This window comes from Merops nubicus, unplaced genomic scaffold (genome assembly GCF_000691845.1).
Source record: "Merops nubicus isolate BGI_N331 unplaced genomic scaffold, ASM69184v1 scaffold7446, whole genome shotgun sequence".
NCBI classification, from domain to species: Eukaryota; Metazoa; Chordata; class Aves; order Coraciiformes; family Meropidae; genus Merops; species Merops nubicus.
This window is the reverse complement of record NW_008616862.1, coordinates 24,840-38,952: the sequence shown is the minus strand read 5'-3', so window position 1 is coordinate 38,952 and position 14,113 is coordinate 24,840. Positions and strand designations below refer to the sequence as shown.

At 40.1% G+C, this 14,113-nt stretch overlaps 1 protein-coding gene across 1 annotated transcript in view; it reads right to left on the bottom strand.

The window, feature by feature from the left end:
• LOC103775492 (vitellogenin-2-like) overlaps nucleotides 1-13,153 on the bottom strand; it is a 23,445-nt gene extending 10,292 nt beyond the window's left edge. Inside the window, exons 1-23 of the mRNA XM_008942951.1 lie at nucleotides 13,114-13,153; nucleotides 12,979-12,999; nucleotides 12,722-12,873; nucleotides 11,017-11,268; nucleotides 10,268-10,429; nucleotides 10,035-10,183; nucleotides 9,353-9,503; nucleotides 9,078-9,235; nucleotides 8,819-8,984; nucleotides 7,801-7,926; nucleotides 7,236-7,454; nucleotides 6,067-6,284; nucleotides 5,811-5,908; nucleotides 5,395-5,519; nucleotides 5,184-5,285; nucleotides 4,388-4,507; nucleotides 4,112-4,301; nucleotides 2,308-2,401; nucleotides 2,037-2,222; nucleotides 1,352-1,496; nucleotides 1,008-1,230; nucleotides 742-917; nucleotides 3-353 (exon numbers count right to left, since the gene is read on the bottom strand). Of these exons, the coding sequence (XP_008941199.1) occupies nucleotides 3-353; nucleotides 742-917; nucleotides 1,008-1,230; nucleotides 1,352-1,496; nucleotides 2,037-2,222; nucleotides 2,308-2,401; nucleotides 4,112-4,301; nucleotides 4,388-4,507; nucleotides 5,184-5,285; nucleotides 5,395-5,519; nucleotides 5,811-5,908; nucleotides 6,067-6,284; nucleotides 7,236-7,454; nucleotides 7,801-7,926; nucleotides 8,819-8,984; nucleotides 9,078-9,235; nucleotides 9,353-9,503; nucleotides 10,035-10,183; nucleotides 10,268-10,429; nucleotides 11,017-11,268; nucleotides 12,722-12,873; nucleotides 12,979-12,999; nucleotides 13,114-13,153 (3,624 nt within the window). The remainder of the gene's footprint in view (nucleotides 1-2; nucleotides 354-741; nucleotides 918-1,007; nucleotides 1,231-1,351; nucleotides 1,497-2,036; nucleotides 2,223-2,307; nucleotides 2,402-4,111; nucleotides 4,302-4,387; nucleotides 4,508-5,183; nucleotides 5,286-5,394; nucleotides 5,520-5,810; nucleotides 5,909-6,066; nucleotides 6,285-7,235; nucleotides 7,455-7,800; nucleotides 7,927-8,818; nucleotides 8,985-9,077; nucleotides 9,236-9,352; nucleotides 9,504-10,034; nucleotides 10,184-10,267; nucleotides 10,430-11,016; nucleotides 11,269-12,721; nucleotides 12,874-12,978; nucleotides 13,000-13,113) is intronic.
• Between the last annotated feature and the right edge of the window lie 960 nt (nucleotides 13,154-14,113).

The following is a 14,113-nucleotide window of genomic DNA, read 5'->3' as shown; positions in this document are numbered from 1 at the left end:
CTACTGCTCTTGCTGCTGCTACTACTGCTGCTGCCACTGCTTTTACTACTTCTGCCACTACTGCTCTTGCTGCTGCTGCTCTTGCTACTTCTGCCACTACTGCTACTACTGCTGCTGCCCTTGCTGCTTGCATCTTTATTTCTTGCTTGCTTTACTTGATCATTCTTGTCTTCATCCACAGCCTTTTTTCGATCAGGAGAAGCAGCAGATGATGAGGAAGAAGATGAAATAGTTGAAGAGGCGGAAGATGAGCTGGAGGGATTTTTTGCACTGGGGTCTGTCCCAAGCTCTGTTAGCATGGTATTTCCTTTCTTAGAAGGTTGCTTCTTCTGGTGACGTGTTTTATTTGCAACCTACCAAAAAAGAGAAGTGCAAGAGACGGGATATATCTGGTTCTATATTCACAAAGTAAAACTCCTCGGGGTGTCAGACAAACTGTTCATATCAGCCTTTCAAGGAACAACAACTTACCCGCCTCACTCACTGCAGAAGATGCCAAACTCCCTTAGATCCACCCTGCCCAGCTGAAATCCAGCCCAGCACAGAGGACCAGCCCCAGCTTGGATACACCCATTGGGATGCAGGCCCTCCAGATGTAGACCTGGCTGACAGGTCTGGCACTGGCATCTTTCAAACTAGCCCCATCCATGCTTTCCTATGCAAGCTTTACACAGTGAACCTCAAATTCTTAGCTTCATTTATGGGAAACTATTGGCCCATCCCATTCTCAGAGTCTCTTACCTTGAACACATTTTCAATGCCTAGAATCTTCTTCAGTTTAGCTTGAATGTCCTCATAGGGAGGTGACTCATCCTCTTCCTCAGACTCTGAATCTACAACATGAATTATCTTGGAAGCTGCTCTGGATCCTGCCTGAATCTCCAGCTGAATTTTGTCAATATCAGCATCTGTTTGAACTACACACCAATCACACACATTAGAAGGTTATACTGCTTCAAATAGCACCAATAAACCTAAGATGACAAGGCTTGTGTTCAGTATTGTACCTGGCATCAAGACTATTTTAGCTTCATGTTCTCCAATTAATCTGTGCAAATATGTATTTTTTAGGATGCTGGCATCTCGTGACTTTCTGGAAAAGCAGAGCTGACAACCAAGATGATGCAGTTTGACACAAATGTCTCGTTTATGAGTTTTTCTTCCTGTGCCATGGTGAAAATCCTCTTGAGAAGTATAGGCATGTTTCCCTAGCCCGCTGTCAGCTCCCTGCTGCAGTGGAGATGAGTATGTGAGTACCACTGGGAGCGTATCACAGGCAAGAGTAAAACTGCAGACATATGCATCACAGAGAGGATAAATATTACTATATGAGCAAAAAGGAATAGGTTACCATTGTGAAACCTTCACTGGAAGCTCTCTCTGATGGTTTGAAAGGTTCTTCAACAATATCTGATGACGCATCTCCTGGGAGAATTGAGGTCCTCTTTTCAACACCTAGTTCTCCTATATTTCTTGATACAGCAAAAGCCTTATGTCTGTTGAGATGTGTGTAAAAAAAAAAGGTGAATTATTCTGAACCCTTGTCTTTGGATTAAATTAAATACATCCCTGACAGTATCATGTGACAGCACAGAGGTATGCTGTTCGAACACAGAGATTGTACATACAAGCAGAAGTATAAATATTATTAGAGACGAGTTCATGACAAACATCAGTTCCTTATATCACAGGAAGTTTTCAAAATCTGGCTAAAATTAAACAAATTTCCAAAACACAGAAGACATAAACTTTAAAATAAAATTTAAAAACCCTAAAAGGCAATAAAATAATAAACCAATAAAAACTAAACCCACAAAATAATAAAGAAATTAAAATGAAAACTAAACTCCTAAATAATTTAGCTATCTTTTGACTTTTTAACTCACCTACTTCTTTTTTTTGCTCTTTATCCCAAAGGTTCTGTTACACACTGAAAAGTCACTCCGTCTATCTAGAAACCTCTGCAGGAGGTCAATGAATAGTGAACTTTGTAAGGTTTCAGCAACAGGAAGTATTCTGAAGTAATACTACTGTACCTCCCAACCATTATCTCAGTTTCCTCACGGCATGGATTTGTTTCAATCTTAATGTTTTTGAGTTTCATGTCTATCTTGGCATCGAACTTCATTGGCACTCTTGTCAGGACCTTGCCTTGAATTTCAACAGCATGTTGAAAGTATTCTGTGTTGACACCCATTGTTGCAACTGTATGTATGTACAAGCTGAAACAGAGGGAAATTGTCAGATGTAAGAAACCTTTTCATAAAAAAAATCCATCACATATATAGCCTTAGAAACCTGCTATACCTTGGGTTTATGTCAGACCGAATCTGCATGGTAGATTCAAGCAACTGGGAAGGTCTAAAATCTCCAGTTAAAGGGGGCGTCATCTTTCCATCAACTGCGAATGACAGAACAACATTTAAATATAGTAAACATGAAAGAAAGGATTTGAATTTAAGTAAGACACTGTTTTCAGGAAGAGCCAGTATTTTTGTTATGACAAGAAAACAAGACAGACTTTGAGGTACATGAGATCTTTTATGAGTCTGAGAAGTACTGAAAATATACAGAAAGATCATTCTCTATGCAAAGGTTCTGATGCAATGTATTGAAAATGGAAATAAAACTAGTCATAAAACAAAGAGCTGACAAAAATTGTAAATTTGTTAATTAGTATAACACTAAAACTTCAGAAACGTGAGGAGCCAGAAGACAGAGTGAATGGTGGGCAACCAGGCTAAACAAAGTGTGACCATCTTTCTTGTACTGCAGATCCCAAATGGGACAGTGTACGCTAGATGCAGCCTCAGATATGCTAAACAGAAGGGGGAAAACATTTTCATGCTAGCTCTGCTCTTGCTGTTGCAGCCAATGATGCAGTTGGCCTTGCTCACCACAAGAGCACACTGCTGACTCACTGTACCAGCTTGTCCACCAGGTCTCCCGGGACTTTTTCTGCAAAGCCACTTGCTGTCTGGGTGATGCTCAGCCTACACACCTGTATGAGTTACTCCATCCCAGCTGAAGGGATTTTGCGTTGTTTTTGTGAAATTTCATCACACTCTATCAAGCCATCCCCTCCAACCTGTCAGGGTCCCCTGGGGTGGCAGCCTGACCCTCCAGTGCAGTGATTGCTTTCACCAAATCAATGTCATCATTGACACAGACTTGCTGAGGGTGTCTTTTCTTCCAAAGATCAGATTGTTGAAAGAGACAATGAACAAGTGCTAATGATGGAGAAAGACTCGTAACAAGCCACTGATTAGACTGTAATCCATTGACTACTCTAGGAGATCAGCAGTCCAGACATCCTTCACTCACTTTGTAGCTCATCCATCCAATCCATTCCTCCCTAGCTTGGCTACAAGGATATTATTTTTTTAAAAAATCCACAAAACAAGGTGCTGGGGTTCAAAAATGTTATTAAATCAAACTAACAAACAAAAAGCAAGAACAGTGAAGAGTAGGCGCATACAAGACTTCTATAAAGAGCACAAGTACATGTGCTTTGTCTTTCATTCGTTATGCGATGTCAGCAGAAGGAAGGGTCAGTTTTGCCTAAATTAAAAGTCTGCTGCACAACAAACAGTATGACCACTGCATTAATTCTTTATAAGGATCCATACTTGCACATTTATTCTTTTAAAACAAAGTTCTCTGTCTCTTTCCACAAGCCTTCTTCCCATCTTCTCTAACGTTACTTGTACTTCTGTTTCGATTACCTTCTACTTTCTTCTCTGCTTAAATGACCATTGAATCCTGGCACAGCTTGTGTGTGCATCTCTCAGGAGCCAGCCCCTTCTACCTATGTCTGCATCAGCTCTCCAGGCAGCTCTTGTTTTTTTCGGGCCTTGAATGCTGTGACCTTTCTGTCTCTGGCTTCCCAGATTCTCACCTCACCATCTCTGTCTTCATTCCATTCAAAGATGAGGCAGAAATTAGCTGCATCCACCTTGCCTTCAAATATCTTCACTACCCCCTCCCCAGTACAAAAATGAGTTCTTTTTCTAACTTCCTGTTTTTCCACTTCTTTCTCCAGCCCCTCCTAGCCCGTCCCTCTCCCCCCCGCGCAGAGCTGGCGCCGCTGAGCTCGTCCCTCCCAGCTCACCGCTGAGCGCTGTGCGCGCCAGGGCAGTGGCGTACCACCCGTACTCCAGCGGCAGGCCCGTGCAGGTCGGGAGGATGTAGCGCAGCTCTCCCACCCACAGGGGCTGCGTCCACTGCCCTGCAATGCCATTGCGGATTTGGCTGGCGATTCTCTTCATCACCGTGTTCCTGTCAGCAGGTTCTAGCACAGTCTGCAGTAAAACAAAGATCCAAGAGGTCGGGATATAAAAACACAATGGTGTCAAATCTCACAAAGAAAAGTAGGAGTCCCTGGTACCTTTATAACCTGATGCAGGACTTCTTTGTTGATATTGATGTTGGCAAACTCTTGGCCAAATAGTTTAAAGTAGGTTGATATCAAGGGAGTTTCTGTTGGCAGCTCCTTCCATCCCAGCAGCTAGGGAACAGATAATGAAACATGAAAAATTCCTTCATGCAGCACTTTACAAATGGTAATTCAGCAAGGTAATCAAACTCATCACTGAACAAGCTGCGATTTTCCATTGCTGCTTGCATGTCTTTGCTGCTGCGTAAATAGCATAGCATTACTAATTCAGACTTAATCCCTGAGCACATTGAGATGCCCACGAATAGCCTCCTGTCCAGTGTTTTGCATTCCGATGCAATAACATTTACATAGAGCCATTAGTACCACTAGTTCTATTAGCACCGCTAAAACCAGTTTGAAAGCACAGCAACAAATCACCTTTTCACTTGTAGACAAAGGTATGTTCTTGTAAATTAAGTGAAGTAGGTGAAGGGAGGGAGGAGGAAGCCTGCCATGCATGAGACACACATGGTGCCGCAAAGTCCACCTCCCCTGTCTCCACCTGAGCCATTCATGAGGTGGAGAGGAGGCAGGGCCAGAGCGACAATTTGCAGAAACTATCACAACTATCACAATCAGGAGTGATGTCCCCTGCAGTCCCACTCCACATCTCGCTTTCACAATAATACTTGAGCTGACTGCTAGGCAGGTAGCTTGTCTTCTGAGACTAGGCTTAACTAGTATGAGAGGCCTCACTAAATACCCCTTCACGTCACCCACACATTGCATTACTTCAAATACCTACAGCTTTTCCAATCTCCTTAATCTTTTTGTATGTAGGATATTCAGCAAATGGGATATTTCTTTTCATGATGATGTCTGTGAGGCCTTCCACGCGAACACCAACCTACCAAAACAGCATGAGAAAGAGCAGTCCAAAACATACTTCAGAGATGAAACTTTGTGGTCACTTTTAATTTTAATTGGCTTTATTATTGATCTAAGTAAATATTTACCTCCACCAAATCCGCCACTGACCCTGCAGAATATGCCATCAGCTTGGAAATTATTGCTGATGGGAACATCGTTCCTGGGCTGTTCATAACAAAGATGTCTCCAGCAACACCAACTTTATAGTTATCTAAGGCAGAAGTAAACAAAAGACATCTTTTTTTCTAACCATTCTGCGTATTATTTAAGGTCATATTGAGAAGCTTTTCTACGTTACCAACTCTAAGGTATATCATTACATAAATTTTAAATGTTAGGCCCAAATTAATAAATGGTTACTTACACACCATATGTGACTGCCACATTTATTTCCATTTCTTATTGAAATGCAGAATGCCCTATTTCTCCAAAGGACTTGATGTCTCAGAAGAATGAATTTCTGAAGTGAAAATTTCCTGGTCACTGAAATGCTTTTACTCACCAAGGTAATCACCGAAGCTCATGACCTTGCTATACCGAAAGTTCAGTCTGTCCAATTTGGGTGACAGCAGCTTGAGAGCAATATTACAAGCCGAAGATCTAAACAAAATGAAAGAGGTGACAATATCCAGAAATAAGCCGCACCTCATAAGATTCTAATCTGAATTCAGTTTGTCAGCACGTGCTGTGCTCACTAACAAGAAGGTAACAGAAAGTATTTGCAGAAGATCTCTGACCTCGTTCCTGTCTCTACTTACACGTTGTACATGTATGGCAAACTGCTCTTTGCCAAAGCCTTCATGTGGGAATAGACGAAACTGGCCACTTGCAGGTTGCGCTCCTTCATTGCCACGTTAGCTATCGTTGTTATCAAAGGGAGCGCAGGCCTCGTCTCAAAGATCACAGCACAGGCCATCATCCGCACTTCGGGGGGCAGCGACTGCTCTGCAAGGATCTGAATCAGGTATCCCTGCACCTGCAGAGAGAAAAGTGTCTGAAATTACCAATAATTGAGACTTTTTTTGCAGATGGGATCCACACATGGCCCGCAAGAAGTATGGGAGAGGGAGTTCTTGTCCCTGCAGAAAGGTTTCCTCATCTTTTTTACTGTATGGTTCCACATCATATTATTAAGACAACAGAAGGGGCTATGGAGGAACAGCCCCATGGAGAAGGGTGGACATTGAATCTGAAATAAATGTATTGGAACAGTACATTCACAATTCAACCAAACAGACATCAGCTTAGCTTTTTGCATTACTGTCATTCAAAGATTTGTGAATAACTTCAGAAGAAACAAATGCAGATACGATAGATCAATTCTTTGGAGCAACCCCACTGACTCAGTGAGCGTGCTTCACTATTTTAGACCACTTTTAAAAGGGGAGATTCATCAGCTCGCCAAAGACAGTCTGAGTGGATGCTGTCTCACATAGCTTCTATATTGTAATCATCCGAAGGCAAGAGTCTCGTCTATGCTCACCACACCAGCAACCTCAGTGACATGTCAGCGGTTCAACCTCAGGGGAAAGGTTGAAAAGAGTCAGAGCAATGTCAGCATTTTGCCTAGGAAGTCAATAAAAAGTGCCTCTCTCTTTCCTCTTGAATATCGAGGCAGGTTAAACTCTATGTCTGACCTTTAGGTGGCTAAATTTCCACCCTATATAACTATCACAGGACCTAATTGGTTAGGACAGATGACTAAAGAAACACGGCTGATATCCTTCTGGAAGATTCCTACTGACAAACAATTATTACAGCTTAGCAGAAAACATCAGCTGAAATATAAAATTGTACTGTGTTGTTCTTAAAAATAAACCTTTTTCTAAAAAATGCTGAACCCACAAACATAATACCATTAAATTCATTACCCTTCACAGTATATATTCTCTAATTCATTCAGTAATCTCTGGCAGTTCATACTTACTGTTTTGGGTTCCTTCCAAGCTATCTTTCTCAAGGCCATTATGGCATCAATCTGAATGTGGATGGGGATATCAGAAGCACTGGATGAAAATATGGGGAGGTACTTCAGGATGCGCTTGATGCTGGCTGGTTCTCCCACATTACCAATGCACTTCAGAGCTAATTTCATTTTGTCTTCACGGCCCCTGCTGATTGCTTCATCTGCTAGGTCATGGATGGGCTATAGGCAAAGCACAGGTCAGTCTTTTCTTCCTCATGTATAGATTTTCGACAGTGCTTCCCTAACCCACTGAAAAACCAGTGGCAATAAACCAACTGGTTTTAGCAAAATTATTCAGTAGTGGCTTCTTTTGGGATTTTATCTTATAATGTGAAAACCGTGTTTTCAGTGATGAAGAAAATACCTACATTAGTAATATGATTCATTGCCTTTGTTCTGAAGGAGACCAATGAAATGTGTATTTCTAAGTCAAACTGCCATTTCTGTACCGTATCTTCAAAAGAATTCAGCTAATGTAATGACCATTACAAACCTATTAAGAAAAACCTGCGTAAAAGCCACTCACCTGAAGAGCTTCTTTAGGACAAACTGAGGTCTGAGAACAGTATCTGTTGACCACAGAACTGTATCCCAAGCAGGCAACTTGCTGAAGCATGGGACTTTTCTGAATTCGAGAACTGGTCATTAAATCCTGAGGGGAAAAAAAAAGTAAAACAAAATTAACTTAGTATTTAATACAGTGCTTGACATAACTCTCAGAGTAGGAAAACCGTCAGAGCAGTTTCAGAATGATTCACAGCCCAACAACCTAAATCAGCTTGTAGGTATTTTATTTGCAAGTTTACTTATGAGCTTAATGCTCCACTCATTGCAACATAAATAAACATATATATATGTTAGCTCCATTTTGATTTTCCTCATAGGGTGCAACATGGGATAACAGAGAATAACAATGAAAATACAAATATTATGGGTAAACATCAATCTATAAATGGAATATCCTTACAACAATGTGTTATATTAATGATGCATTCTTACATCATATCTTTTTTTACTATTTGAGAAGAATATTGACTAGAGATGGGAAAAATCCTGTTCAGAATAAATGATTAATTAGTGTCAAAATATGTGATGTTTGCACTAATACTTGCAGCACTTTCCAGTTTATAGGTACCCTGGTTTCAGTTAATATTCTGTGACAATAGGGGTAGTTTGCAATTAAAAAGAACTATTTGAATATCATAACGAACAAATCACCATTTGTTTCAGAAGCAAGAGACTGAAGTGGACAAAATTTTGTCTGTAGAAGGCCTGGCATGTTATCCCAGTAAACTAAAATGGGAATTACTCTCAGCAGCTGTTACAGGAGAATGGCTTTTATATCCATGTAGCAAAATGAAGACAGAAGACTGTTTCTCCTCTCATGTATGTAGTGCCAAAAGAAATTCATGGTTCAACATTTGCACAAAATTGATATACATGAGAGGAGAATCCAGTCCCTAATGTACTGTATAATCAAAGATGGTCATCAATTATCATTTCTTTTGTTATTGGATAGGAAAAATTCACGTGGATTTACTTACTGCTGCTATTGGTACTGTCTGTTCATCAGCTTTCGTTAAGTGGAGAGCAAACGAAACACTTAGAAGAGTCTGAACATAGTTAAGGTCATCATTGCGAATTCTGGTCTTAATGAATTTGAGTGCTTCTGTGGTGCCTGTCGCAGAAACTGCAGTCAGCAGCCAATGCCTGCAAGCAGGTTGAAGAAAAAAAAAACCTTAATTTTAGCTCTCAATTCTCCCCAAATGGAAATGTTTTTTATAAGTTCATACAATGAAATACCTGTAGCGGGGTTTATCTGAAAATTGCCTCCAGATGGACTCAAGAGTATCAGCACTTGCTACCCGGCAGAGCTGGATGAGCTCCAAGAATCTGTATGCAACATCGTCGTGGAAATCTTTCTGGTTATGCAGGACTATGTGCTGCAGTGTTTCTACTATCTGTTACAGAACACGAGAGAGAGGGGGCATACATAATTAATTCCTTTGGAATTTATGATCATTACTCTTTCATTAATCTTATTAGGAGAGCAATTTGAAGAGCTAAAAAGGCCATACCCGTTGCTCAGGGTTTTTCGTCCTGATAAGCTGCAGTGGCATCTGTGGCAGTACTGACGGGAAGTGGTAACGAAGGCCTCCGTAGCTCTGCATGGGAGTGTCTGGAGCACTCCCCACTTCTCTTCTCACTTCAAGCAAGGTGAGCTGCTGTCTGTCGAAAGACAAGTGTCACGGAAGGAATGAATTAGCTCTTCTCCTCCATTTGCCTTGGCGGTTTGTTGGTTCAGTAGATAATGCGATCATAACGGATTTACTCTTTAATTGTTTTTCTTAAGACGGTAACAGCTTACAGATTGCTAACTGAAACAAAATAGTATAAAGAGTTTTCTACAATGGAATAGTTTCAGAGGAGCTAAGCCGCTGTCTTCTAAATGAGAGCTATTGACAATGTAATCAATGATTATATCATAAGAAAGTAATAAAATCACTTTCTTATGATATAAGCGAGCAAAAGAACTTTCCTGCTTTTCTTCCATGTAATTGTAGTGCTGAGTTCACCAGGGTACTAATAAAGAATTGTTCACTGGGTTTTTAGGAGTGTGGAAATGCCAAGTATGAGTACTCGCAGATGTACCCAACTCCTCTAGAACTCAATTCCCATTTTACTTCAACTGGGGGTGAAAGAGACGACTAGAATCTATAATTACTCTCATTTTGTGAAGCAAGCCCATGTCCCACCTACCTTGCTTCCATGACAGCAACACCAGTAGGTTCACTGAGTGGTGAGATCTGATACACCTGCTGTGACACTACTTCTGTGATGAGGGTACCACTATCTGACTGCTTCAGTTTGTAGGAGTAAGCTGCAGTCCCTTTTATGAGCCTTCCCTTCTGGGGGACAGAGAGACCCAAAGAGTGAATGGGAACAGAACGGCTGTGCTTATAATTAGGAACATCTTTTTACATCTCACATACCATCATGTCGACAGGACAAGGATAGATGTAAGCCATTCCAATGCTCTTCTTCACTTTTTCCTGACAATTATTTTCGTCTACAGTTTTGGTAACAGAGACTCGTTTGTTCTTCCTGTCTTCCTGGACAACATACCTTGTATGGCAAACACCACCAATTCCACCCTGGCAGATCAATACAGATAATGAGACTTCCTAATTATATCAGGATTTCACTGCGTGAGAAGACAGTTTAAGGAACAAAGATCCAGAAGAAGCAGTATGAGGGTAAGGACCTACTGAACGGTGTTAATCATGTTTTGAAACCTATTACCACTACATAATTAATCCTATTGAGCTAAAAAACAGACAAGTGAACAATACTCAGTCAGAGGATGGAGTTTAAAATGAGAAAGGAATCAATATCAACAATGAACAAATAAAATGGATCAAGTAGCTATATCGGGGAAGCCATATAACAAATACATTTATAGCTAATAATTCTTTTCTCTTCATAGGACTTCATGTTAAGTCTTTAAGACAGACGTCTTAGAATCCAGCCCAGATAATTCGTTGTATGTTGATATGCATTGCATATTAATGTGCATAATGCATATCCATGCACACATTTTCTTCTATACAAATGAAAATTGTCTTTTTCTGATCATGAACATTTGAGAGAAGATGCACATGAACAGAAAATTGGAGGAAGATCACCTTAAGAGAACACATCCTTTCGGTGAAGTAGCTTTAGAATGGAAAAAAAAACACACCTCTTGCAACTCATACACGTTCTGTGACTTTTTAATGGTTATCTGCACCATATTCAGCATTCCTCTCACTATGTTAATACACAGATCAGGGCAGTCTTCTGGGCCATAAATGTTTCCAACCCGTCCACTATTGTATTCAAACTTGAAGGGCTGGGCAAAGCATGAAGAAATTATCTGGGTGATTTTAGAAGAGCGGGTAAATGGGTCCCTGGGCCAGATGCCATTGTATTCCTCAAACTGTGGAGAGCGGATCTGGGAGGAAATTAAGAAAAGATACTTATGTGAATAGAATTACTTTGGTACTAAATAAGCAAACAGATTGGAAGAAATTAACGTAATCCCTAGTTATATATTCTTTCCTTCCAAATGTAGGCTTATAAATTCATAAGGCAGTTTATTCTTTTGTCTCTTGCTTACACTATTGTAAAACCAGTACAAACCCTTTGGGCTCAGCAGTGTTATTTTATCTTACAGAAGCAGTTAATGTATTGCTATTATCTCCTGGGAATGTTTTAAACATTTCACTTGCATTAACTCTACAGGGCAAAAGGCTGATTCAAAAACTAATTAAAAAAATAAAATAAAATTCTCCCTATATTTTCAGCCTTAAAATAAATATTCTGCTTTAGGCGAAACCCAGCATTTTAGAAGTTTGTATCATTCTAAATGTCAAAAAAGTATAGTTTTAGAATGTTTCATTTTAATTCATTCCTTTTCCATTTTTCTTCTTTACTAAACTAGTTGCTATATTTGATTAATAATTGTGAATTGCTTAAATAAACTCCATTTTTGTCCCCATACTGATACTCAGTGTAAATCAGAAGCAATTTTAGTAACTTTGGCAAAGTTACTGCCACTTCAGATGCCTCAGAGCACAGCTTGGTGCACACCACATAAGAATTTCATGATGGAGATGAAGACAGTAGTGAGAAATGCAATCCCTAGCCCATAATTTTTACATCTTGCCCTCATCAATGAAATATCTACAGCTCAGCTACAAACAGTGAAGAGCTCTGTCGGTGAAGTCAGTGCCCAAAAAAGCAGCTCTGATTTGTAACTACATTAAACAGACAAATAAAAATATTTTTCTGAAACATATTCATTTTGGATAAATATTTTGGTCCTATCTCTATTGATGTTGGTAGAGGTGTGATTTCACAAACAGACCTTTTACTGCATTATCCAAATATTAAATATTATTACATGGTCCTTTTTTATGCCTTTCATTTTTTAATCTTTCTTTTATCACATCATTTTTTATCTTCAGCTTTTATCACTTTTTAAGTCTAAGCTTATTATTTGCCTGCATGACAACGATTTTACGTACCCATGTCCTGGCTTCCCACAGAAGTTGGAAATGTGCACTGAAACTAGAACCAAATCCTAAACACAGAGCAGGCTTGAGTGCTTTGAGATAGAAATAATAATTTTCTAACAGAATCTCTGATTTGATCTATTTCCAACACAAAATCTTGAGGAACACCTGCTTCTGACAATTTCCACAACAAACACTGGAAACTGACTGGATGCCAAATAACTCATCACTTGTCAGAGAATGATCTTCAGACTGAAGTTTCACATCTACAACACTAGGTCTCCAGTTGTGTTCCCTACAGCTTTCCTAAACCACAGGTTAGCCAAATGCAGCTATGACTGCGATGTATAGTTCACCATTGCACAGTGTATTTGGAAGAGGACGGGGTACCTTGAGGAGGTAAGTGTTCTCCGACAGCCCACTGATCTCCAGTTTGCTGCTCAAGCGCAGGCCAACTTTGGCTAAACTTTTTTCTTGAAGCCCATTCAACACCCAGCCTTCATAGCTGTACAAGTGGCTGTTTCTGCTACTGAATCCAGGGTCTGTGAGGAATAACAGCCATTTTAGGAATACCTGCAACCATGTTCTAATAAACAGGAATCGTAATGAAGCCACCAAAAGAAGGTTATAGAAGGAAGTTTACTTACCAATATCAAACTTCTGGCTACCTGCAAAAAGAGGTGGAAAACCAGATGAGTACCTTTCAGCCTAGATCCAGTTGTTGCTACTGAACGTGAGGAAATTTGGGGGAAAAGAAATGAAGAAGGAATATGTAGGCTTACCTACAAGGGTGAGCGCTAGTGCGAGTATGATCCCCCTCATAGTGAAGGTGAATGGGGCTGCACCAGACATGGTGAGACATTTATGGAAGGAAGCCCAGGAACACGTGGCTGTGTTCTGCTGAATTCTGGAGTTTTTTATCAGTTTATGTAAACACCTCCTTTTTTTGCAATCATGCTTTCTCTACAGATAGAACAATGGAAATCAAATTGTACCTTGGCATCTCGCTGATTTTCTCATACGAGCCCTTTGCTGGATTGTTTAAAAATTTCTACTTATCCTAGTAAAATAATTTTACTAGATCATTTACAATAAACATATTACTTAATTTCCTAGATTGTGTCACAGCTGGCTGCTTGTATTTGGTCCTGCCAAAGATGGGCTGATTTTGCCCCGGTTATGCTGACCTGGCATCAGACCCAAAATGTTATCTAGCTGATAGGTGCCCAATTGACCAAGTAGAGTCAGTGTCACACACATTAATGGTGCTTTTTTAATTCCCTCAGCATTGATTTACAGCCATTCCGGTAAACAGGAGATGAGGACAGCTAAACTCTTGCTATTCTTATATTCATATGTGTACCAAAGCACATTTAACATCCTACTGAAAACCCATATATATGGAATATATATTAAAATAAATCAAAGGATCAGTGTGTCCTCTCATCTCTGGTCACACTGACCAGGAATATTTTTTAAATGAACAGATTTCATAAGCAATCTGTAAATATTTTTTCTTCCAATGTAAATGAGAGCTAAATGTGAACAATTAAAAGCCACATAGACTCTTAGCAGGCAAAGAAGGGGAAATGGGAGTGCAGGTCAGCTAGATCTTTTGCATTTCCTGAGGATAAGTGAACTGTGTAGGACTGCAGCCAGCTTCACCGCTGATTTCCATGGACAGCCCAGGAACACATTCGTACAAGTGTTCTGCTCTAGAAATGTTAGGCCCATAGAGGCAAGCAGAGACGCACACAACACACTGCTACTTTTTGAGCATGC